General features: G+C 49.5%; 1 protein-coding gene across 4 annotated transcripts in view; it reads left to right on the top strand.

The window, feature by feature from the left end:
• LOC140365199 (tensin-2-like) overlaps positions 1-24000 on the top strand; it is a 55437-nt gene that overhangs the window by 4946 nt on the left and 26491 nt on the right. For 3 of the 4 annotated variants that reach the window (XM_072451480.1, XM_072451478.1, XM_072451479.1), the window contains exons 2-4: positions 3552-3769; positions 10868-10970; positions 11805-11842. In XM_072451480.1, coding sequence (XP_072307581.1) covers positions 3662-3769; positions 10868-10970; positions 11805-11842 — 249 coding nt within the window. In that variant the 5' untranslated portion in view covers positions 3552-3661. Of the gene's footprint in view, positions 1-3551; positions 3770-10867; positions 10971-11804; positions 11843-20387; positions 20435-24000 lie in introns of those variants that run through there. The other variant, XM_072451481.1, reaches the window with a different exon arrangement.

The following is a 24000-nucleotide window of genomic DNA, read 5'->3' on the forward strand; positions in this document are numbered from 1 at the left end:
ATGCTCAGTTAGAGCTTCTCTTCTTCTCTGCACATGCTCAGTTAGAGCTTCTCTTCTCCTCTGCACATGCTCAGTTAGAGCTTCTCTTCTCCTCTCTGCACATGCTCAGTTAGAGCTTCTCTTCTTCTCTGCACATGCTCAGTTAGAGCTTCTCTTCTCCTCTGCACATGCTCAGTTAGAGCTTCTCTTCTCTCTCTGCACATGCTCAGTTAGAGCTTCTCTTCTCTCTGCACATGCTCAGTTAGAGCTTCTCTTCTCCTCTGCACATGCTCAGTTAGAGCTTCTCTTCTCTCTGCACATGCTCAGTTAGAGCTTCTCTTCTCTCTGCACATGCTCAGTTAGAGCTTCTCTTCTTCTCTGCACATGCTCAGTTAGAGCTTCTCTTCTCCTCTGCACATGCTCAGTTAGAGCTTCTCTTCTTCTCTGCACATGCTCAGTTAGAGCTTCTCTTCTTCTCTGCACATGCTCAGTTAGAGCTTCTCTTCTCCTCTGCACATGCTCAGTTAGAGCTTCTCTTCTTCTCTGCACATGCTCAGTTAGAGCTTCTCTTCTCCTCTGCACATGCTCAGTTAGAGCTTCTTCTTCTTCCTCTGCACATGCTCAGTTAGAGCTTCTCTTCTCCTCTGCACATGCTCAGTTAGAGCTTCTCTTCTCCTCTGCACATGCTCAGTTAGAGCTTCTCTTCTCCTCTGCACATGCTCAGTTAGAGCTTCTCTTCTCCTCTGCACATGCTCAGTTAGAGCTTCTCTTCTCCTCTGCACATGCTCAGTTAGAGCTTCTCTTCTCCTCTGCACATGCTCAGTTAGAGCTTTCTCTTCTCCTCTGCACATGCTCAGTTAGAGCTTCTCTTCTCCTCTGCACATGCTCAGTTAGAGCTTCTCTTCTTCTCTGCACATGCTCAGTTAGAGCTTCTCTTCTCCTCTGCACATGCTCAGTTAGAGCTTCTCTTCTCCTCTGCACATGCTCAGTTTGAGCTTCTCTTCTTCTCTGCACATGCTCAGTTAAAGCTTCTCTTCTCCTCTGCACATGCTCAGTTAGAGCTTCTCTTCTCCTCTGCACATGCTCAGTTAGAGCTTCTCTTCTTCTCTGCACATGCTCAGTTAGAGCTTCTCTTCTCCTCTGCACATGCTCAGTTAGAGCTTCTTTTCTTCTCTGCACATGCTCAGTTAGAGCTTCTCTTCTCCTCTGCACATGCTCAGTTAGAGCTTCTTTTCTTCTCTGCACATGCTCAGTTAGAGCTTCTCTTCTCCTCTGCACATGCTCAGTTAGAGCTTCTCTTCTCCTCTGCACATGCTCAGTTAGAGCTTCTCTTCTCCTCTGCACATGCTCAGTTAGAGCTTCTCTTCTCCTCTGCACATGCTCAGTTAGAGCTTCTCTTCTCCTCTGCACATGCTCAGTTAGAGCTTCTCTTCTCCTCTGCACATGCTCAGTTAGAGCTTCTCTTCTCCTCTGCACATGCTCAGTTAGAGCTTCTCTTCTCCTCTGCACATGCTCAGTTAGAGCTTCTCTTCTTCCTCTGCACATGCTCAGTTAGAGCTTCTCTTCTCCTCTGCACATGCTCAGTTAGAGCTTCTCTTCTCCTCTGCACATGCTCAGTTTGAGCTTCTCTTCTTCTCTGCACATGCTCAGTTAAAGCTTCTCTTCTCCTCTGCACATGCTCAGTTAGAGCTTCTCTTCTCCTCTGCACATGCTCAGTTAGAGCTTCTCTTCTCCTCTGCACATGCTCAGTTAGAGCTTCTCTTTCTTCTCTGCACATGCTCAGTTAGAGCTTCTCTTCTCCTCTGCACATGCTCAGTTAGAGCTTCTTTTCTTCTCTGCACATGCTCAGTTAGAGCTTCTCTTCTCCTCTGCACATGCTCAGTTAGAGCTTCTCTTCTCCTCTGCACATGCTCAGTTAGAGCTTCTCTTCTCCTCTGCACATGCTCAGTTAGAGCTTCTCTTCTCCTCTGCACATGCTCAGTTAGAGCTTCTCTTCTCCTCTGCACATGCTCAGTTAGAGCTTCTCTTCTTCTCTGCACATGCTCAGTTAGAGCTTCTCTTCTCCTCTGCACATGCTCAGTTAGAGCTTCTCTTCTCCTCTGCACATGCTCAGTTTGAGCTTCTCTTCTTCTCTGCACATGCTCAGTTAAAGCTTCTCTTCTCCTCTGCACATGCTCAGTTAGAGCTTCTCTTCTCCTCTGCACATGCTCAGTTAGAGCTTCTCTTCTCCTCTGCACATGCTCAGTTAGAGCTTCTCTTCTCCTCTGCACATGCTCAGTTAAAGCTTCTCTTCTTCTCTGCACATCTCAGTTAGAGCTTCACTTCTCCTCTGCACATGCTCAGTTAGGGCTTTTCTTCTCCTCTGCACATGCTCAGTTAAAGCTTCTCTTCTCCTCTGCACATGCTCAGTTAAAGCTTCTTTTCTCCTCTGCACATGCTCAGTTAGGGCTTCTCTTCTCCTCTGCACATGCTCAGTTAGAGCTTCTCTTCTCCTCTTGCACATGCTCAGTTAGGGCTTCTCGTCTCCTCTGCACATGCTCAGTTAGAGCTTCTCTTCTCCTCTGCACATGCTCAGTTAAAGCTTCTCTTCTCTGCACATGCTCAGTTAAAGCTTCTCTTCTCCTCTGCACATGCTCAGTTAGAGCTTCTCTTCTCCTCTGCACATGCTCAGTTAGGGCTTCTCTTCTCTGCACATGCTCAGTTAGAGCTTCTCTTCTCCTCTGCACATGCTCAGTTAGAGCTTCTCTTCTCCTCTGCACATGCTCAGTTAGAGCTTCTCTTCTCCTCTGCACATGCTCAGTTAGAGCTTCTCTTCTTCTCTGCACATGCTCAGTTAGAGCTTCTCTTCTCCTCTGCACATGCTCAGTTAGAGCTTCTCTTCTCCTCTGCACATGCTCAGTTTGAGCTTCTCTTCTTCTCTGCACATGCTCAGTTAAAGCTTCTCTTCTCCTCTGCACATGCTCAGTTAGAGCTTCTCTTCTCCTCTGCACATGCTCAGTTAGAGCTTCTCTTCTCCTCTGCACATGCTCAGTTAGAGCTTCTCTTCTCCTCTGCACATGCTCAGTTAAAGCTTCTCTTCTCCTCTGCACATGCTCAGTTAGAGCTTCACTTCTCCTCTGCACATGCTCAGTTAGGGCTTTTATTCTCCTCTGCACATGCTCAGTTAAAGCTTCTCTTCTCCTCTGCACATGCTCAGTTAAAGCTTCTTTTCTCCTCTGCACATGCTCAGTTAGGGCTTCTCTTCTCCTCTGCACATGCTCAGTTAGAGCTTCTCTTCTCCTCTTGCACATGCTCAGTTAGGGCTTCTCGTCTCCTCTGCACATGCTCAGTTAGAGCTTCTCTTCTCCTCTGCACATGCTCAGTTAAAGCTTCTCTTCTCTGCACATGCTCAGTTAAAGCTTCTCTTCTCCTCTGCACATGCTCAGTTAGAGCTTCTCTTCTCCTCTGCACATGCTCAGTTAGGGCTTCTCTTCTCTGCACATGCTCAGTTAGAGCTTCTCTTCTCCTCTGCACATGCTCAGTTAGAGCTTCTCTTCTCCTCTGCACATGCTCACAGTTTTGACGTTTTGCAGATCGTGGATGGTGCAGAAGATCTGGTGAGGTCTGTGAGGGTCCAGAAGAAGATCAGACCATGAGGATCTGAGGAGACACTTTGTGTTTGAGGACGTTTGAGACGCTGAACATGGGCTGCGTCCAAAGCTCTGTGAGAATGAAGACGCTCCAGGACGTCCAAGGAGGAGGTCCCATCAGAACATCTGAGGTCCATCCTGAGATCCTGGAGCTGACCGAGGTGAGGCTCAGCGGGGACTGGACCAGGACTGGACCAGGACCAGGACAGGACCAAGTCAGGACCAGGACAGGACCAAGACAAGACCAGGACTGGACCAAGTCAGGACCAGGACAGGACCAGGACTGGACCAGGACTGGACCAGGACAGGACCAGGACTGGACCAAGTCAGGACCAGGACAGGACCAGGACTGGACCAAGTCAGGACCAGGACAGGACCAGGACTGGACCAGGACTGGACCAGGACCAGGACAGAACTGGACCAAGTCAGGACCAGGACTGGACCAGGACCACCAGGAACACCAGGACCACCAGGACCACCAGGGCGCTCCTCACACTCTGAAGCCACAGCTGCCCTGGGTCTGACAGCCTCAAACCCCCTGTTCTCTGTTTTCTTTATGAGACTTTTCAGGCAGGTGAGGGATGTTTGTGTTGCCATGGTTTCCACGGGTCAAACTAGGGTCACTGTGAGAAAAGGGCGGGGCCCAGACGCACGGGACACTTCGGCGTCGTGTTTGTTGCTGTTGGACTTTAGTGGAGCAGATATTTTGGGACATAATTCCGGCGTGGCTCCAGAGGATGATCCCGGGACCCTCTGTGGCCCTGAGGGGGGGCTACTGTCCCATCTGAGGGGGGGGGCTACTGTCCCATCTGAGGGGGGGGGCTACTGTCCCATCTGAGGGGGGGGGCTACTGTCCCATCTGAGGGGGGGCTACTGTCCCGTCTGAGGGGGGGCTACTGTCCCGTCTGAGGGGGGGGCTACTGTCCCTTCTTAGGGGGGGCTACTGTCCCATCTGAGGGGGGGCTACTGTCCCGTCTGAGGGGGGGCTACTGTCCCTTCTTAGGGGGGGCTACTGTCCCATCTGAGGGGGGGCTACTGTCCCGTCTGAGGGGGGGCTACTGTCCCATCTGAAGGGGGGGCTACTGTCCCGTCTGAGGGGGGGCTACTGTCCCTTCTTAGGGGGGGCTACTGTCCCATCTGAGGGGGGGCTACTGTCCCATCTGAGGGGACGAGTGTGTGTGAGGCTGTTGCTATGTTATGAGGAGAGGGGGAGAGAGGGGGGAGAGAGAGAGGGAAGAGGGGGAGGAGAGGAGGAGAGCGGGAGAGAGAGGGGAGAGAGATGGACAGACATTGAGTTGGAAGAGAGAGAAAACATTTGAATGAAAGAAATGAAACAAACAAAGAGGAGAATGAAAGAGCAAAGAAAAAAAACACAGATGAAGAACTGAAGTGGAGAGAGGAGGAGAGGGACAAGAGTGAAAAGGGGAGAGAAATAATGAGAAATAGAGACAAAAGATGGACAGAGAGAAAGAGAGAGTCTAAAATAACCCCCAAAAATGACCCCCTAGACCTAGATCCGCCCTCATGGACACAAGGCGGAAAAAAACAAGATGTAATATTCCTCTAGATTGGATATTTCAGCCCCCAAGTGCAGTAATGGAATAAATCTGACAAAAATGTGTGGGGGCCCAGTATAAAAAGCTTTCAGGGGGTCCACAATTTCTACTGGCGCCCCTGACAACAACTAGCACAATAACGGCGCACTTCCTGGTTCTCGCGGACAGCACACAGCGCTCTCATTTCGACACCGCTGCTTTTACATCATCTGTTTATGAACCGTGATCGTTCAAATACATCACAATACTACTACATATATACTACTACTACTCTTTGTCAGTTACTACAACTTCCTCTGTACATTCTGTCCGAGCTGGAATCCGTCCACATTTTCTCGTGGCGTCGTCTCTGTCTCTGTGTTTAACTGTGGGTCCGGTCCAAGCCATGATCACAGGTCTCTGCTGACCGGGCGGAACCTCCAAAACACATCATCTCTGCACAATCAGAATCCTGTTACACTCTCACACTGTGAATCCTGTTACACTCTCACACTGTGAATCCTGTTACACTCTCACACTCTGAATCCTGTTACACTCTCACACTGTGAATCCTGTTACACTCTCACACTGTGAATCCTGTTACACTCTCACACTCTGAATCCTGTTACACTCTCACACTCTGAATCCTGTTACACTCACACACTCTGAATCCTGTTACACTCTCACACTGTGAATCCTGTTACACTCTCACACTCTGAATCCTGTTACACTCTCACACTCTGAATCCTGTTACACTCTCACACTCTGAATCCTGTTACACTCTCACACTGTGAATCCTGTTACACTCTCACACTCTGAATCCTGTTACACTCTCACACTCTGAATCCTGTTACACTCTCACACTCTGAATCCTGTTACACTCTCACACTCTGAATCCTGTTACACTCTCACACTCTGAATCCTGTTACACTCTCACACTCTGAATCCTGTTACACTCTCACACTCTGAATCCTGTTACACTCACACACTCTGAATCCTGTTACACTCTCACACTCTGAATCCTGTTACACTCTCACACTCTGAATCCTGTTACACTCTCACACTCTGAATCCTGTTACACTCTCACACTCTGAATCCTGTTACACTCTCACACTCTGAATCCTGTTACACTCTCACACTGTGAATCCTGTTACACTCTCACACTCTGAATCCTGTTACACTCTCACACTCTGAATCCTGTTACACTCTCACACTCTGAATCCTGTTACACTCACACACTCTGAATCCTGTTACACTCTCACACTCTGAATCCTGTTACACTCTCACACTCTGAATCCTGTTACACTCTCACACTCTGAATCCTGTTACACTCACACACTCTGAATCCTGTTACACTCTCACACTCTGAATCCTGTTACACTCTCACACTCTGAATCCTGTTACACTCTCACACTCTGAATCCTGTTACACTCTCACACTCTGAATCCTGTTACACTCTCACACTGTGAATCCTGTTACACTCTCACACTGTGAATCCTGTTACACTCTCACACTCTGAATCCTGTTACACTCACACACTCTGAATCCTGTTACACTCTCACACTGTGAATCCTGTTACACTCTCACACTCTGAATCCTGTTACACTCTCACACTCTGAATCCTGTTACACTCTCACACTCTGAATCCTGTTACACTCTCACACTCTGAATCCTGTTACACTCACATGATGTTACTTACTCTTTCTTAAGCAGTTGTTCCTTCTTGAGTGTCGTTTTTTTGAAGTAGCAGTACTCTCCTCGTGTCAGTGACTCAGTGGTCAGTGATAGTGGTTAGTGGTCAGTGACAGTGGTCAGTGACAGTGACAGTGGTCAGTGACAGTGGTCAGTGACAGTGACAGTGGTCAGTGACAGTGGTTAGTGGTCAGTGACAGTGGTCAGTTTTCAGTGACAGTGGTCAGTGACAGTGGTCAGTGACAGTGGTCAGTGACAGTGGTTAGTGGTCAGTGACAGTGGTTAGTGGTCAGTGACAGTGGTCAGTTGTCAGTGACAGTGGTCAGTGACAGTGGTCAGTGACAGTGGTTAGTGGTCAGTGACAGTTGTCAGTGACAGTGGTCAGTGGTCAGTGACAGTGGTCAGTGACAGTGGTCAGTGACAGTGACAGTGGTCAGTGACAGTGGTCAGTGACAGTGGTCAGTGGTCAGTGACAGTGGTCAGTGACAGTGGTTAGTGGTCAGTGACAGTGGTTAGTGACAGTGACAGTGGTCAGTTGTCAGTGACAGTGGTCAGTGACAGTGGTCAGTGACAGTGGTTAGTGGTCAGTGACAGTGGTCAGTTTTCAGTGACAGTGGTCAGTGACAGTGGTCAGTGACAGTGGTTAGTGGTCAGTGACAGTGGTTAGTGGTCAGTGACAGTGGTCAGTGACAGTGGTCAGTGACAGTGGTCAGTTGTCAGTGACAGTGGTCAGTGACAGTGGTTAGTGGTCAGTGACAGTGCTTAGTGGTCAGTGACAGTGGTCAGTGACAATGGTCAGTGGTCAATGGTCAGTGACAGTGACAGTGGTTAGTGGTTAGTGGTCAGTGACAGTGGTCAGTGGTCAGTGGTCAATGGTCAGTGACAGTACCAACCGCAGTAAACATGGTGTTTAGTTCTTGCTGTTTGTTCTGTTCGTCTTCTTTCGTTTGTTGTTTATGCGTCTGAACAATCGGCGGCTGCGAAATTTGAGAAAAAAAGATCTGATTGTGATTTTTCTGGTTCATATTTGAAACTTGTCCAAAAGAAACAGAACTAGAACTGAACATAAAAGAATCACATGAGCAAGTCTAAACTGCAGAATGATATAGGCAGAAATTATGATGTGATTTGATCATTTTACATTATGTGTGTGTGTGCGTGTGTGTGTGTGTGTGTGTTTGTGTATGTGCGTGTGTGAATGTGTGTTTGTGTGTTTGTGTGTGTGTGCGTGCGTGCGTGCGTGCGTGTGTGCGTGTGTGTGTGTGTATGTGTGTGTTTGTGTGTGTGTGTGTTTGTGTATGTGTGTGTGTGAATGTGTGTTTGTGTGTTTGTGTGTGTGTGTGTGCGTGCGTGTGTGTGTGTGTGTTTGTTTGTTTGTGTGTGTGTGTGTGTGTTTGTGTGTACCATAAACACTGAGGACACACCACCAGAGTCGCCCGTGCTCAGGGGCTCGGAGCCAGGCAGAGTGTCCCGGGACGGTGAGGGGCGCCTGGGTAACGGGACAGCGGCAGGTGGTCCTCGTCTGGAGCTATTTATAACTCCAGCAGAGGATTCTGTCAGCAATTTAGAGCTTCACAACACTTTAGAGCTTCACAACACTTTAGAGCTTCAGGACACTTCAGAGTTTTCAGGACACTTCAGAGCTTCAGGACACTTCAGAGCTTCAGGACACTTCAGAGCTTCAGGACACTTCAGAGTTTTCAGGACACTTCAGAGCTTCAGGACACTTCAGAGCTTCAGGACACTTCAGAGCTTCAGGACACTTCAGAGTTTTCAGGACACTTCAGAGCTTCAGGACACTTCAGAGCTTCAGGACACTTCAGAGCTTCAGGACACTTCAGAGTGTAGTTCTCTGTACACCTAAACTGACACACCACTAAACTTCTGCTCAAAAGTGCTTAAAGTGCACTTCTCCCTCGACAGCTCACACAGCAGTGCAGCAGAGCCCCGTGGGGGAGGGGCGGCCACCGGCGGCATTGTGGGACGCGTAGTTTTAGCGATAAAAACGGTTCTATGAATCGATTAAAATTATTTTTTTGTATTTAAAAAAATATACATTTGAAATGTTCGGCCGGCCAGATTAAAACGTCTGGCGGGCCAGAGTTTGGCACCTATGCTTTAGAGCTTCATACAAACGGCATCTACTGAACAAAATTACATTCCATAAACACAATTATTATGTCGTTTTAAAAGTATCTTTCCAGATCCATCACTTTCAGAGAGTTTTAACTTTTATCTTTAATGTCCCAGGACGTCCCAGTTCAGACTGGACCAGAACCAGGAGCCGGCGTTTGAGTGGAAAATGGTGGAACAGACTGGATTCTGTTTATTTCCTCTCTCTCTCTCTCTCTCTCTCCCCCTCCTCCTCCTCCTCACTCCTCTCTCTCCTCCCCACTCTCTCCCTCCCTCCCCTCTTCTCTCTCGCTGACCCTTTCTCTCTCTCTCTCTCTCTCTCTCTCTCTCTCTCTCTCTCTCTCTCTCTCTCTCCTCACTCCTCGCTCTCCTCCTCCTCGCTCTCCTCCTCCTCACTCTCTCTTGTCCTCCTCTCTCCCTCCTCTCTCCCTCCTCTCTCTCTCCCTCCCTCCTTCCCCTCTTCTCTCTCGCTGACCCTTCTTCTCTGAGGGTCAGATTTTTGTCCAGTGACACAAACTCTGGCTCACACTCGTCGCTCGGGCGGAGTCGTTTTTTAGTTTTCAGTTTGGGGAGAACGTTTCTTGTGAAACCTCGTTGTGTGTCAGATGCCCTCCCATTCGTTTCAGAGAGATGAAAACTAAACAGATGATTTGAGTAAATGAAGATTCCAGGAACACGCTCAGCTGCAGTGATGTACTTTGACCACTAGTGGGTTTCCTTGGCTCATTCTGACTGGGTTTGTTCCATTTTACTTAAGGTTAAAGTTCATTTCCTCTTTACTTATTACAAAATAGTTACTAAATTGTTATTTAATTGAGTTTGTGGAGGATAAACAAACATAGAGTCTGACCCGAACCACAGTTGACCACTCCTGAGGTCAAAATGCTAAATTAACTTTTATGGAGTGGATCATATTCTAAAATGGTCCTGATTATTATTATTTTTTAATCTCTTACGATGATATTTTTACCTGAATAACAAGAATAGTTGTGTTTGTAGCTGTGGTTACCAGGGCCATCCACATGAGACAAAAACAGTCTTTTTTGTCATTATAAATAAACAAAAAATTTAAATACATTTCATCACAACAGCCTCAGAAAGTGGCGCCATTCCACAGACGTGATTGTCGTCAGTTATAATGACAATAAACCATACGATAAACCAACAGTAAGGAGGTCCCCTGACCTCCACCTGACTTCCACCTGACCTCCACCTGACTTCCACCTGACCTCCACTGACCTCCAGTGACCTCCCCGGACCTCCACGACCTCCCTTGACCTCCACAACCTCACTTGGCCTCCTCTGACCTCCACTGACCTCCACCTGACCTCCACTGACCTCCCCTGACCTCCATTGACCTCCACCTGACCTCCACTGACCTCCCCTGACCTCCATTGACCTCCACCTAAGCCTCCATGTTTGTTTCCTGTTGAATATTGAAATTGAATCCACATTTTCCTAGATTCACATAAACACAGGTGGATTCACACGCTGTAAAACATTGACAGCAGAAAAGTGACATACTGCACCTTTAACAATTAACCTTTAAACAGTTCGGAAAGTCACACGAACGCAAAGTCACTTATTTTAAACGTTTTACAGACGTCGTGGAGCGTTCTGTCCATCATAAGTATATTTACTCACACAAACAGACTCCTCCCCCTCTCCCTCCCTGTGACTTTCCACTTTTGCAAACGTTTCCGAGGGACACATTTTCCAGGCGGACAGAGCGGTCATTGAAGCGGTCATTGAAGCGGTCATTGAAGCGGTCATTGAAGCGGTCATTGAAGCGGTCATTGGTGTTGCAACGTTGAGATGAAAAGTTTGGTTTGAAGCGACAGGAAACACCTGATTCTCACTGAAATATTCTGCTTCATCTTTTCTTGTTTTTCTCCGTAGTTGGCGTCGTCAAGGAAACACAGCTTCACCGAGCAACGTCTCAGGAGACAAGTTTGTGACATTTGTACGAAGAACATTTCAAGGACCGAGAACGTCTGCTCAGGTGAGAAACACAAGACTGGACTTGACCTGTACTGGATCTGGAACTGGACCTGACCTGGACCTGGACCTGGACCTGGACCGGACCTGGACTGGACCTGGAGCTGTACTGGACTGGACCTGGACTGGACCTGGACTAGACCTGACCTGGAACTGGACCTGACCTGGACCTGGACCTGGACCTGGACCTGTACTGGACCTGTACTGGACCTGGAACTGGACCTGGACCTGGACTGGACCTGGACCTGACCTGGACTGGACCTGGACTGGACCTGGACTGGACCTGGACTGGACCTGGACCGGACCCGGACCTGGACCTGGACTGGAACTGGACTGGAACTGGACCTGGACCTGGAGCTGTACTGGACTGGACCTGGACTGGAACTGGACTGGACCTGGACCTGGACCTGGACTGGACCTGGACCTGGAGCTGTACTGGACTGGACCTGGACTGGACCTGGACCTGGACTGGACCTGGACCTGGACCTGGAGCTGTACTGGACTGGACCTGGACTGGAACTGGACTGGACCTGGACCTGGACCTGGACCTGGACCTGGACCTGGAGCTCTGTGTTTAGAGACACTTTTCTTTTTAAAGTAGATTTTTAGTTTCACTTTCAGTTTAATTTGACTGAACAAACTGGACTAAGCCCCTCCCACTTCAATAGTTTAAAGTGTTATTTCTGCACTTTTGTGGTTCCGTCACGTTTCGTGCGACACTTGAACCTCATAAAGACTTTTACAAACACGTTTCAGCTCATTCTGATGCTTTAAAATATTATCTGAATATTGATATTCAGATAATACAACATTTAATAACCTTTTCTTTTTCCCTCAGACTGTAAACTGTCGGTGCACAGGTCGTGTCAGTCCAAGGTAAGCTCCTCCTTTTCGCTACTTCCCCTCCTCCTTTTCACTGCTTCTCCTCCTCCTTTTAATAATAATAATAATAACTTTTATTTATATAGCGCTTTTCAGTGACCCAAAGATGCTGAACATAATAAAAAAAAGGGGGGGGTATTTACAGACAGGGGGGGACAACACGTACAATACACATTAATACACAGATAAAATGAACAAGACAGAAGAAGTAGAGAGAAAAAGATGGGGATGTAACAGGGGGTAGAAGAGTAGGCAATGGGGTAGAGGAGGCTAGGGGTAGGGGAGGTCATAGGCTTGGGTGAAGAGGTATGTTTTTAGGCGGGATTTGAATGTTGTGAGTGAGGGAGAGTGGCGGACAGGTTGGGGGAGGGAGTTCCAGAGTCGGGGTGCTGTTCGGGAGAATGCTCTGTCGCCAAAAGTTATGAGTCGGGTGTTGTTGATGCAGTCAGGGTGAGAGAGGAGGAGGATCGGAGAGCTCGGGAGGGGCGGTGGGGGATGAGGAGGTCAGACAGGTAGGGGGGGCAAGGTGGTGAGCTTTGAAGGTGAGGAGGAGTATTTTAAAGTTTATGCGCTGCTTGATGGGGAGCCAGTGGAGAGAGCGGAGAACGGGAGTGATGTGATCACGGGACCGGGTGTGGGTGAGGAGGCGGGTGTGGGTGAGGAGGCGGGTGTGGGTGAGGAGGCGGGCAGCGGAGTTTTGGACCATTTGGAGTCTGTGGAGGGAATGGGAGGAGATGCCAGTGAGGAGGGAGTTGCAGTAGTTGAGGCGGGAGGAGATGAAGGCGTGGATGAGGGATTCAGCAGCGGGGAGGGTGAGGCAGTGTCGGATTTTGGCGATGCGGCGGAGGTGGAAGTATGAGGTCTTGACGATGTGGCTGACATGGGGAGTGAAGGAGAGGGTGGGGTCCATGATGACACCGAGATTGCGTACCAGGGTAGAGGGGGTGATGGTCGAGGTGTCGATGCTGAGTGAAAAGGGACCAGTTTTATTGAGAGTGGATTTGGTGCCAATGAGGAGGAGCTCTGTTTTGTCACTGTTCAGTTTGAGGAAGTTGAGAGTGAGCCATGATTTTATTGTAGAGATGCAGGTTTCGATGTGGCTGAGGGGAGGGTTTTGGGTGGATTTGGTGGTGAGGTATATCTGGGTGTTGTCAGCGTAGCAGTGAAAGTCCAGGTTGAGTTGGCGGAGGATGTGACCAAGGGGGAAGATGTAGCAGATGAAGAGGAGGGGGCCGAGGAATGAGCCCTGGGGGACCCCCTGCGTTACTGGGGAGAGGGTGGATGAGTGACCGGAGAGGGAAATGAACTCTTGCCTGTTGGTGAGGTAGGATGTGAGCCAGTCAAGTGCAGAGCCCTCAACACCCAGTTGGCGCAGCCTTTGTAGGAGGATGGAATGGTTTATAGTGTCAAAGGCTGCGCTGAGGTCTAGTAGTAAAAGGATGTTGAGGGCCCCGGAGTCTGCAGAGGTGAGGAGATCGTTGAGTACTTTGACCAGGGCTGTTTCAGTGCTGTGAAGTGGGCGGAAGCCAGATTGGAGGGGTTCATAGAGGTTGTTTGACTGGAGGTGGGTGTGAAGTTGGGCGGCGACGATGCGTTCCAGCGTTTTTGAAAGGAACGGCAGGTTGGAGATGGGGCGGTAGTTGGAGAGGTTGGCGGAGTCTAGGGTGGGTTTTTTGAGGATGGGGTGATGGAGGCCAGTTTGTAGATGGAAGGAACATGGCCGAGGGATAAAGACTGGTTGAAGAGGATGGTGAGATGGGGGATGAGAGCAGGGAGGCAGGCCTTGGTTAGAGTCGTTGGGAGGGGGTCGATGTGGATGTTGAAGTCACCAGTGAGTAGGAGGCGGGCAGAGAGAGAGGATGCGATGGTGAGGAGTTCAGACAATTCAGTGAGGAAAGAGGGGTGGGGCTTTGGGGGACGATAGATCAGGATAGCGGTGATAGAGTTGGGGAGGGAGAAGGCGAGGTATTCAAATGATGAGATGGATGGAAGGTTGAGGTTCAGTTCAGTGATGGATGTAGATTTTTTATGAATAACAGCAAGACCTCCCCCACGCCCGGAGAGGCGGGGTTTGGCAGTATAAGTGTAGTTGGAGGGAGTGGCTTGGTTGAGAGCATAGAAGTCCAGGGGCTGTTGCCATGTTTCACAGAGGAGAAGCAGGTCAATGTTATTGTCCAGTAGCAGTTCAGATATAACAGGTGATTTGTTGGAGAGGGAGCGGCAGTTCAGCAGTGCAAGGGAGATGGATGGGGGCGCGGAGATGGATGGGGGCGCAGGGGTGGGAGGGCGGAGGTTGCTGAGGTTGGCAGTGCGGCAGGTGGGGGTGACGGGGGGGCAAAAACTAGTCCAGAGTGAGGGGATAGGTGAGCCGTCGTTGGAGTGTTAGTTATGGGAGAGACCAGAGCCCCTGTGGATGTAGCGGGGCCGGCGAAGGATCCCAGCTGAGCTAGCTGCAGAGGCAGCAGCAGCTGGGAGACGGTGGTTATGGTTGAGGAGGTGAAGGTCAGCAGCGGTGTAGGTGAGTAGGCGAGAAGTTGGTGGAGCGGTGGCCTGGAGGCGCGGGAGTGATAGTCCGAGGAGGAGATGGAACGTAGCAGCAGATGAAAGTAATCCAGTTAGTATGTTGGCGGTGGCTAGAAGCTGGTTAACTAGAAGCTGGTGGGCAGAGAGTTGTGAAAAAGCAGCAGTGGACCGGGTGTTGAAGCTGGTGGAGTGAGTGGCGTTGGTTGCCCCAGACCTTGTCTGCACGGCAGGGAGGCCCCGCGATACCATGACGGACCTCAGCAGGTGTTAAGCCAGCTGTTAGCTGGCGGCTAGGGCAGTAGATAGTCCAGGAGTGAGGGAGGAGATGAGCGATGGACGGTGCAGTAATGTCCGATGAAGTTAAGGAACAGGGATGTAGACAGAAGACAACACAGAGACGCGGGAACAAAACAAAACAATGGAAACGACTAACAAAACAAAGACGTTGGGACAGAAGCGGCAGTCCACATACCAGACGCCGGCGTTGCTCTAGCCCAATCAAGACGCATTTGAGTCCAGTTTTGTGACCAGATCGCCCCCGTCTGTGGAGCGGGGAAAGCAGAGAAACGGGGCTGTACCTTGGTTGTATGGGGCTGCTTTTCTCCGGGTGGAGCCGGTGCCCCGCTCTCCGTGCCTGCTCCTGTGGCGGGCTGGGGCCACACCTTCGCCCAGGTACAGACCTCCGGGGCGGCGGGTGCGGGAGCGCGGAGCCGGTGTTCGGGCGTGGAAACGCCGGTGCAGCGGAGGAGAAGCGGAGCCGCGTGCGGCTCGTGGCGGTGCGTGCCGCTCGTGGTGGAGCCGGTCGTGGTGGAGCCGGTGATCGGACGTGGAAACGCCGGTGCAGCGGAGGAGAAGCGGTGCCGCTCGCTCGTGGTGCGTGCCGCTCGTGGTGGAGCCGGTGATCGGACACGGAAACGCTGTGCCTTTTCACTGCATCTCCTCCTCCTTTTCACTGCATCCCCTCCTCCTTTTCACTGCATCACCTCCTCCTTTTCACTGCATCACCTCCTCCTTTTCACTGCATCTGCTCCTCCTTTTCACTGCATCACCTCCTCCTTTTCACTGCATCTGCTCCTCCTTTTTGCTGCTTCCGCTCCTCCTTTTCGCTGCATCTGCTCCTCCTTTTCGCTGCATCTGCTCCTCCTTTTCACTGCATCCCCTCCTCCTTTTCACTGCATCACCTCCTCCTTTTCACTGCATCTCCTCCTCCTTTTCGCTGCTTCCCCTCCTCCTTTTTGCTGCTTCCGCTCCTCCTTTTCACTGCATCACCTCCTCCTTTTCACTGCATCTCCTCCTCCTTTTTGCTGCTTCCCCTCCTCCTTTTCGCTGCATCTGCTCCTCCTTTTCGCTGCTTCCCCTCCTCCTTTTCGCTGCTTCTCCTCCTCCTTTTCACTGCTTCCCCTCCTCATTTTTGCTGCATCCCCTCCTCCTTTTCACTGCTTCTCCTCCTCCTTATCGCTGCTTCCCCTCCTCATTTTCGCTGCATCCCCTCCTCCTTTTCGCTGCTTCACCGCCTCCTTATTGCTGCATATCCTCCTCCTTATCGCTGCATATCCTCCTCCTTTTCACTGCATCACCTCCTCCTTTTCACTGCATCTCCTCCTTTTCGCTGCTTCCCCTCCTCCTTTTTGCTGCTTCCGCTCCTCCTTTTCACTGCATCACCTCCTCCTTTTCATTGCATCTGCTCCTCCTTTTCGCTGCATCTGCTCCTCCTTTTCGCTGCATCTGCTCCTCCTTTTCACTGCATCCCCTCCTCCTTTTCACTGCATCACCTCCTCCTTTTCACTGCATCTCCTCCTCCTTTTCGCTGCTTCCCCTCCTCCTTTTTGCTGCTTCCGCTCCTCCTTTTCACTGCATCACCTCCTCCTTTTCACTGCATCTCCTCCTCCTTTTTGCTGCTTCCCCTCCTCCTTTTCGCTGCATCTGCTCCTCCTTTTCGCTGCTTCCCCTCCTCCTTTTCGCTGCTTCTCCTCCTCCTTTTCACTGCTTCCCCTCCTCATTTTTGCTGCATCCCCTCCTCCTTTTCACTGCTTCTCCTCCTCCTTATCGCTGCTTCCCCTCCTCATTTTCGCTGCATCCCCTCCTCCTTTTCGCTGCTTCACCGCCTCCTTATTGCTGCATATCCTCCTCCTTATCGCTGCATATCCTCCTCCTTTTCACTGCTTCCCCTCCTCCTTTTCGCTGCATCTGCTCCTTCTTTTCGCTGTGCGTTTATGAAAGTGTGTCAGTGAGTCAGTGGCGCAGCCGTCGCAGTAACACGTTGTAGCTGCAGTTGCAGTAGTAGTCGTAGTAATAGTACAAGTATTGCAGTAATTCATGCGCACTGACCTGAATGTGGGCCAGACCCGAGCCAGGTCCCCAGGCTCGATTTACCCTGCCGGATTTGTAACGCCTGATCTGAGACGCGTAAAGACAAAGACACATGTTAGCGTTAGCGCTAACGACGACAAACGGACGTGAGAAGAAGCTGTAGATTTAGGGTTTGATTTGAGTGAATAAAGACTGTGGAGTGGTCTGACCAGAACCAGGTCCGGTCCACTGTTCCTGACCAGAACCAGGTCCGGTCCACTCCTCCTGACCAGAACCAGGTCCGGTCCACTGCTCCTGACCAGATCCAGGTCCGGTCCAAAGTCTGATATAAACATCACAAACTGTAAAGGTTTCGTTACTCTCCTGCTTCTCCTGCTTCTCCTGGTTCTCCTGGTTCTCCTGGTTCTCCGGGTTCTCCGGGTTCTCCTGCTTCTCCTGCTTCTCCTGGTTTTCCTGGTCCGATCATAAACCTCAGTGTGTTCAAATGTAAAGACAATAATCTTAAATTACGCACCTAAAGTACGTAAAAGTGAGTCAGTTAATTCAGTTTGAATTAGTGATGAGACAAACCACATAGACACAGGCAGAACGTGCAAACTCCATAGTCTGGGATCAAACCCGGGACCTTCGCGTTGTGAGGTCGACGTGCCAAATCCTGACGTCTGCGTTAAAGCCGCTCCACGCACAGTGACCTTTGACCTCCTGATCGCACGGTGACCCCACTTTTCATCAGCGCACTTTGACCTTTGACCTTTGGCAGCTCGTTTCCTGTTTCCTCATTTACCCAGAGTTATATTTACGCTCATCGTGTTCCTCAGCAACTGTTCAGAGGCTTTTTATATCGGTCTATGTCCACGTGGCGCCTCCGGGCTCCGCCTCCGGGCTCCGCCTCCGGGCCCCGCCTCCGGGCTCCGCCTCCGGGCTCCACCTCTGGGCTCCGCCTCCGGGCTCCGCCTCCGGACGATATTTAGAAAAGTTTCATATCATTTTACATTCATGATTAAAGATGCCATTCATATTCATCATGTGCTGTCATAAAACGCATCACTCTTTGGTTATTGTTTCCAAAGCTGCGGTCCGACCTCCAGAGGAATAAGAACACATTTTGGGGGCGGGACGTATCGCAGTGTTTCTCTCTTCATCGTGATATTCATAAAATGTCTTCACAAAGCGTCAGAACGTGATAAATGTGTTTGTAAATGTACTTTTTCAGATCCATTCGTCAAAGTTCAAATCGATATTAAACTTTTAGCAGAACAAGTATTGATACTGAAAAATGATCTTTCCTGAACAGTTTTTAGAAAGAACTAGAATTGTAGAATGTATCAAAAGTTAGATAATATTGTGAAATAATATTAAGTTTATCGTTTAAAGTAAAAATAAAAATAAATGCTGCTAAAAAGCTGATATTTCTGCACTTTTGAGACATTTCACGTTTGTCTCATAATTAAACCTCGACTCAAACGTGTAACGACATTTGTTAAAAACTGACCCTGGACTGGACCTGGACTGGACCTGGACTGGACCTGGACTGGACCTGGACTGCACTGAACCTGGACCTGGACTAGACCTGGACTGGATCTGGACTGAACCTGGACTGGACCGGGACCTGGACTGGACCTGGACTGGATCTGGACTGAACCTGGACTGGACCGGGACCTGGACCTGGACTGGACCTGGACTGGATCTGGACCTGGACTGGATCTGGACCTGGACTGGACCTGGAATTGACTCGGACTTGACTCGGACATGGACTGAACCTGGACTCGGACCTGGGCTGGACCTGGACTGGACCTGGACTGGACCTGGACCTGGACTGGACTGGACCTGGACTGGACCTGGACTGGACCTGGTCTGGACCTGGACTGGACCTGGACCTGGACTGGACCTGGACCTGGATTTGGACCTGGACCTGGTCTGGACCTGGACTGGACCTGGACTGGACCGGGTATGGACCTGAACCTGGTCTGGACTCAAACTGGACCTGGACCTAGACCTCGGCCGGGTTCAGGGTTATTCCTGGTGTCTGGTGCCGTGCCGTGGATTCTTGTGTTTCTGTGATCAGCGCGGACGAGACAGCTGAGAGTCCTGGACGGAAATAAACACAAATATAACAGAGCTTAACGAGGCTCAGTCCTGTCTCACGCCACAGAGTCCAGAGTCCAGTCCAGAGTCCAGTCCAGAGTCCAGTCCAGAGTCCAGTCCAGAGTCCAGTTCAGAGTCCAGTCCAGAGTCCAGTTCAGAGTCCAGTTCAGAGTCCACCTCAGAGTCCAGTCCAGAGTCCAGTTCAGAGTCCAGTTCAGAGTCCAGTTCAGAGTCCACCTCAGAGTCCAGTCCAGAGTCCAGTTCAGAGTCCAGTTCAGAGTCCACCTCAGAGTCCACCTCAGAGTCCAGTCCAGAGTCCCCCTCAGAGTCCAGTTCAGAGTCCACCTCAGAGTCCAGTCCAGAGTCCCCCTCAGAGTCCAGTCCAGAGTCCAGTCCAGAGTCCCCCTCAGAGTCCAGTTCAGAGTCCACCTCAGAGTCCCCCTCAGAGTCCAGTCCAGAGTCCAGTTCAGAGTCCAGTTCAGAGTCCAGTCCAGAGTCCCCTTCAGAGTCCAGTCCAGAGTCCAGTTCAGAGTCCAGTTCAGAGTCCAGTCCAGAGTCCCCTTCAGAGTCCAGTCCAGAGTCCAGTTCAGAGTCCCCCTCAGAGTCCAGTTTAGAGTCCAGTTCAGAGTCCCCCTCAGAGTCCAGTCCAGAGTCCAGTTCAGAGTCCAGTCCAGAGTCCAGTTTAGAGTCCAGTTCAGAGTCCCCCTCAGAGTCCAGTTCAGAGTCCAGTCCAGAGTCCAGTCCAGAGTCCAGTTCAGAGTCCAGTCCAGAGTCCCCCTCAGAGTCCAGTTCAGAGTCCAGTCCAGAGTCCAGTCCAGAGTCCAGTTCAGAGTCCAGTCCAGAGTCCAGTCCAGAGTCCAGTTCAGAGTCCAGTCCAGAGTCCAGTTTAGAGTCCCCCTCAGAGTCCAGTTTAGAGTCCAGTTCAGAGTCCCCCTCAGAGTCCAGTCCAGAGTCCAGTTCAGAGTCCAGTCCAGAGTCCAGTTTAGAGTCCAGTTCAGAGTCCCCCTCAGAGTCCAGTTCAGAGTCCAGTCCAGAGTCCAGTCCAGAGTCCAGTTCAGAGTCCAGTCCAGAGTCCAGTTTAGAGTCCAGTTCAGAGTCCCCCTCAGAGTCCAGTCCAGGGTCCAGTTCAGAGTCCAGTCCAGAGTCCACCTCAGAGTCCAGTCCAGAGTCCAGTTCAGAGTTCAGTTCAGAGTCCACCTCAGAGTCCAGTCCAGAGTCCAGTTCAGAGTTCAGAGTCCACCTCAGAGTCCACCGCAGAGTCCACCCCAGAGTCCGCCTCAGAGTCCAGTCCAGTACCTGTTTCCTGCTCGACTTGTAGCTTCTGTCTAGTCTTTATTACGATTACAAACATCACGGTTAATCATTGAACAATTTAACGGAATCACATTCAGATGAGCTCTTTCCATAATTCATCTGTTCTTTCCTCATATTTCATCTTAACATCTTCTCAGTTCGACGATGCGTTCATCTGACATCATGTTTAACCTTCTGCACGGCTCTGCACGCGCTCAGTGAGGTCCGTGTGTTTACCGTGAGCAGACAGAGAGAGAGTGTGTGTGAAGCGTCTGCAGGAGAGGGAAGGCGGGGCGTCTCACAGCAGAGAGGGAGCGATGATGATGTGTTCAGTCTGTGTTTGTCGTGCACCAGACGAAGAGCAGGATTCAGGAGGTAAGAACATGCTCGGGTCTCGCCGTCGCTTCAGCTGCACAATAGTCATTATTTCAAGGCTCGAATTGTCTTGAATTTACGTGATTTCTGAGCGAGTGTTGAGCGATTTTACCTTTTGTCAATCGATTTGTTTGCGGCTGTTGTGTCGGAGTTCAGTCTTTGCTTCACTTTACACAGAAACAAGGGTTAAATTGTTCTTTTTGTGTCTTTTCTACACTTTTATGCCACTGATTTTAACAAATTTTCACAGATTTCAACAAATTTGAACTGATTTTCACTTATTTTAACTAATTTTCATTGATTTTTAACTAATTTTCGTTGATTTAACCTCATTTTCGCTGATTTAAACTAATTTTCACACATTTTTAACTGATTTTCACAAATGTTCAATGATTTTAGCTCATTTTCACTGATTTAACTAATTTCACTGATTTTTAACTCATTTTCACTGATTTTAACGAATTTTCACTGATTTTTAACTCATTTTCACAGATTTTAACGAATTTTCACTGATTTTTAACGAATTTTCACTGATTTTAATGAATTTTCACGGATTTTTTTAATCTCGTTTTCATTTAATTTAACACATTTTTACATTTTTTTTAAGAATTTTCATTTATTTAAACAAATTTTTACTGATTTTAACACATTTTCACAGATTTCTAACACATTTTCAGTGATTTTAACTAATTTTCACTGATTTGATCTAATTTTCACTTATTTCATCTCATATTCATTTAATTAAACACATTTTAACAGATTTTAACTCATTTACACAGATTTAAACTCATTTTAACTCGACTTCTTTTAAAAACCGATGAGTATGAATGAGTAAATTATGCTGTGATGAGAAATTAGGTGGATTTAACCTTTTGGTTCTCTCCAGGTCGATTTATTCTGCTGCATGTGCGAAGTTACGCGTCGGGTCTGTGGCGAGGTCGCTTCAGCAAGGGAAAAAGTACTTCGACGTGTAGTGACTTAAGTCAAAACGTACGCGAATGTGACTTAAGTGCAGATACCGGAAAGGATACTACAGTACACGACGTTTTTACTGTTGTACTTTCCACCGCTGCGAATGTGGGCGTGTTTGTGGGCGTGGCTTAAGTTGAACTGTTTTATTGTTTTGTGCAATACAACCACTGATACACGGGGAGAACGTGCAAACTCCAGGAACAGAAGGCAACAGCTTAAACTGTGGCGATTTTAAAGGTTCAAATCACCGTTTTTACCGATAAATGTTGCGTTTGTTGCTGTTTTGATCCAAACTTTGTGATGGAATCTCTTCTGTCACATGTTTTAAAGTGTCAACGGTTTGAATGTGGATTAAAACGGTCGGTTATGTCAGTTTAGTCGCGTTTTGTCGTCTTGTGGGGAGAGAATGCTGACTTGTACGTGGGATATTCTCATAATGTGGATTCGTATCAAATGGACTCGGTGGCGTTTTACTGAAGCCGCGTCTCGTTTCTTTTCTCGTATCGGGCTCTGAACACACGGATAATTAAATGTAATGTTTCTGTTGTTGACTTTTGCATTATGAACGAAGCTTCATTTCCACAGAGAGAACACGTTATACTTCATATGACTTCAGATTAGTGCAGGTTTATCGCTGGAACAAGCAACTCTCATTATTAACTCATGCTTTAACTCATTATTGCCCATTTAAATATTAATTACCAGTGGAAAAATCTGCTCGTTCGTTCGCAAACCTCAAGCTAAACTACAACGTGTGAATTCTGCTGCTGTGTGAGTGAATATAGTGATACTTTTGCATTATATAGTTTTATTTATTTTTCTTGAAAATTATGAATTTTGTATATCTTCAAAACAATATTCACAATACTATTGAAATTTTGATATATCCATCCATCCATTTTCTGCCGCTTTATCCGGGGCCGGGTCGCGGGGGCAGCAGTCTGAGCAGGGACTCCCAGACCTCCTTCCCCCCAGACACTTCCTCTAACTCCTCCGGGGGGATCCCGAGGCGTTCCCAGGCCAGCCGAGAGACATAGTCTCTCCAGCGTGTCCTGGGTCTTCCCCGGGGCCTCTTCCCGGTGGGACATGCCTGAAACACCTTCCGAGGGAGGCGCCCAGGAGGCATCCGGAACAGATGCCCGAGCCACCTCAGCTGGCTCCTCTCGACGTGGAGGAGCAGCGGCTCTACTCCGAGCTCCCCCCGTGTGGCCGAGCTCCTCACCTTATCTCTAAGGGAGCGCCCAGCCACATGGCGGAGGAAACTCATTTCGACCGCTTGTATCCGCGATCTTGTTCTTTCGGTCACTACCCAAAGCTCATGACCATAGGTGAGGGTAGGAACGTAGACCGACCGGTAAATAGAGAGCTTTGCCTTTCGGCTCAGCTCCCTCTTTACCACAACGGTCCGATGCAGCGACTGCATCACTGCAGCCACTGCACCGATCCACCTGTCGATCTCACGCTCCATCCTTCCCTCACTCGTGAACAAGACCCCGAGATACTTGAACTCCTCCACTTGGGGCAAGGACTCCCCACCCACCTGAAGAGGGCAAGCCACCTTTTTCCGGTCGAGAACCATGGCCTCAGATTTGGAGGTGCTGATTCTCATCCCAGCCGCTTCACACTCGGCTGCAAACCGTCCCAGTGCAGCTGCAGGTCCGGGTTTGATGGAGCCATCAGGACAACATCGTCTGCAAACAGCAGAGATGAGATCCTGTGGTCCCCAAACCGGACACCCTCCGACCCCTGACTGTGCCTAGAAATTCTGTCCATAAAAATTATGAACAGAACCGGTGACAAAGGGCAGCCCTGGGGGAGTCCAACATGCACTGGGAACAGGTCTGACTTACTGCCGGCAATGCGAACACAGCTCCTGCTCCAGTCATACAGGGACAGCCCTGAGCAAAGTGCCCCGGACCCCGTACTCCCGGAGCACCCCCCAAAGGACACCCCGAGGGACACGGTCGAAAGCCTTCTCCAGATCCACAAAGCACATGTGGACTGGTTGGGCAAACTCCCATGAACCCTCGAGCACCCGATGGAGGGTATAGAGCTGGTCCAGTGTTCCATGACCGGGATGAAAACCACTCTGCTCCTCCTGAATCAGAGGTTCGACTCATTTACCCCTTTTAATTTTGATATATATATTGCCAAATTCCACCCCCTTTTAAACCCTTTTACCTCCCCGTCTTTTACCCTATTTCACTCCTGTTTTACCCCCCTTTAACTACCTCTAACCCCTCTTTCACCCCTTTTACCCCCTTCTACCCCTCATTTACCCCTTTTACCCCTCTTTTACCCCCTTTAACTCCCTTTAGCCCCCTTCTGCCCCTCTTTTACCCCTCTTTTCCCCCCTTTAACTCCCTTTTACCCCCTTCTACCCCTCTTTTACCCCCTTTAACTCCCTTTACCCCCTCCTTTACTCCCCGTGACCACTCTGTTCGAGGGACATGATCAAATACGTTGTCCATTGGTTTTAGAAAAGTGTTTGTGTTCTGAACGTCACAAAGAGAAACATCACAGGAAAAACATCTCGTGTTTGTTCTGAACACTCGACCACCAATGAGCTCCTGCGTTTCACTTGTGCCTGGAAT

The sequence above is a fragment of the Eucyclogobius newberryi genome, unplaced genomic scaffold (assembly GCF_026437365.1).
Source record: "Eucyclogobius newberryi isolate DKJ021-1_F unplaced genomic scaffold, fEucNew1.0.hap1 SCAF_19, whole genome shotgun sequence".
NCBI classification, from domain to species: domain Eukaryota; kingdom Metazoa; phylum Chordata; class Actinopteri; order Gobiiformes; family Gobiidae; genus Eucyclogobius; species Eucyclogobius newberryi.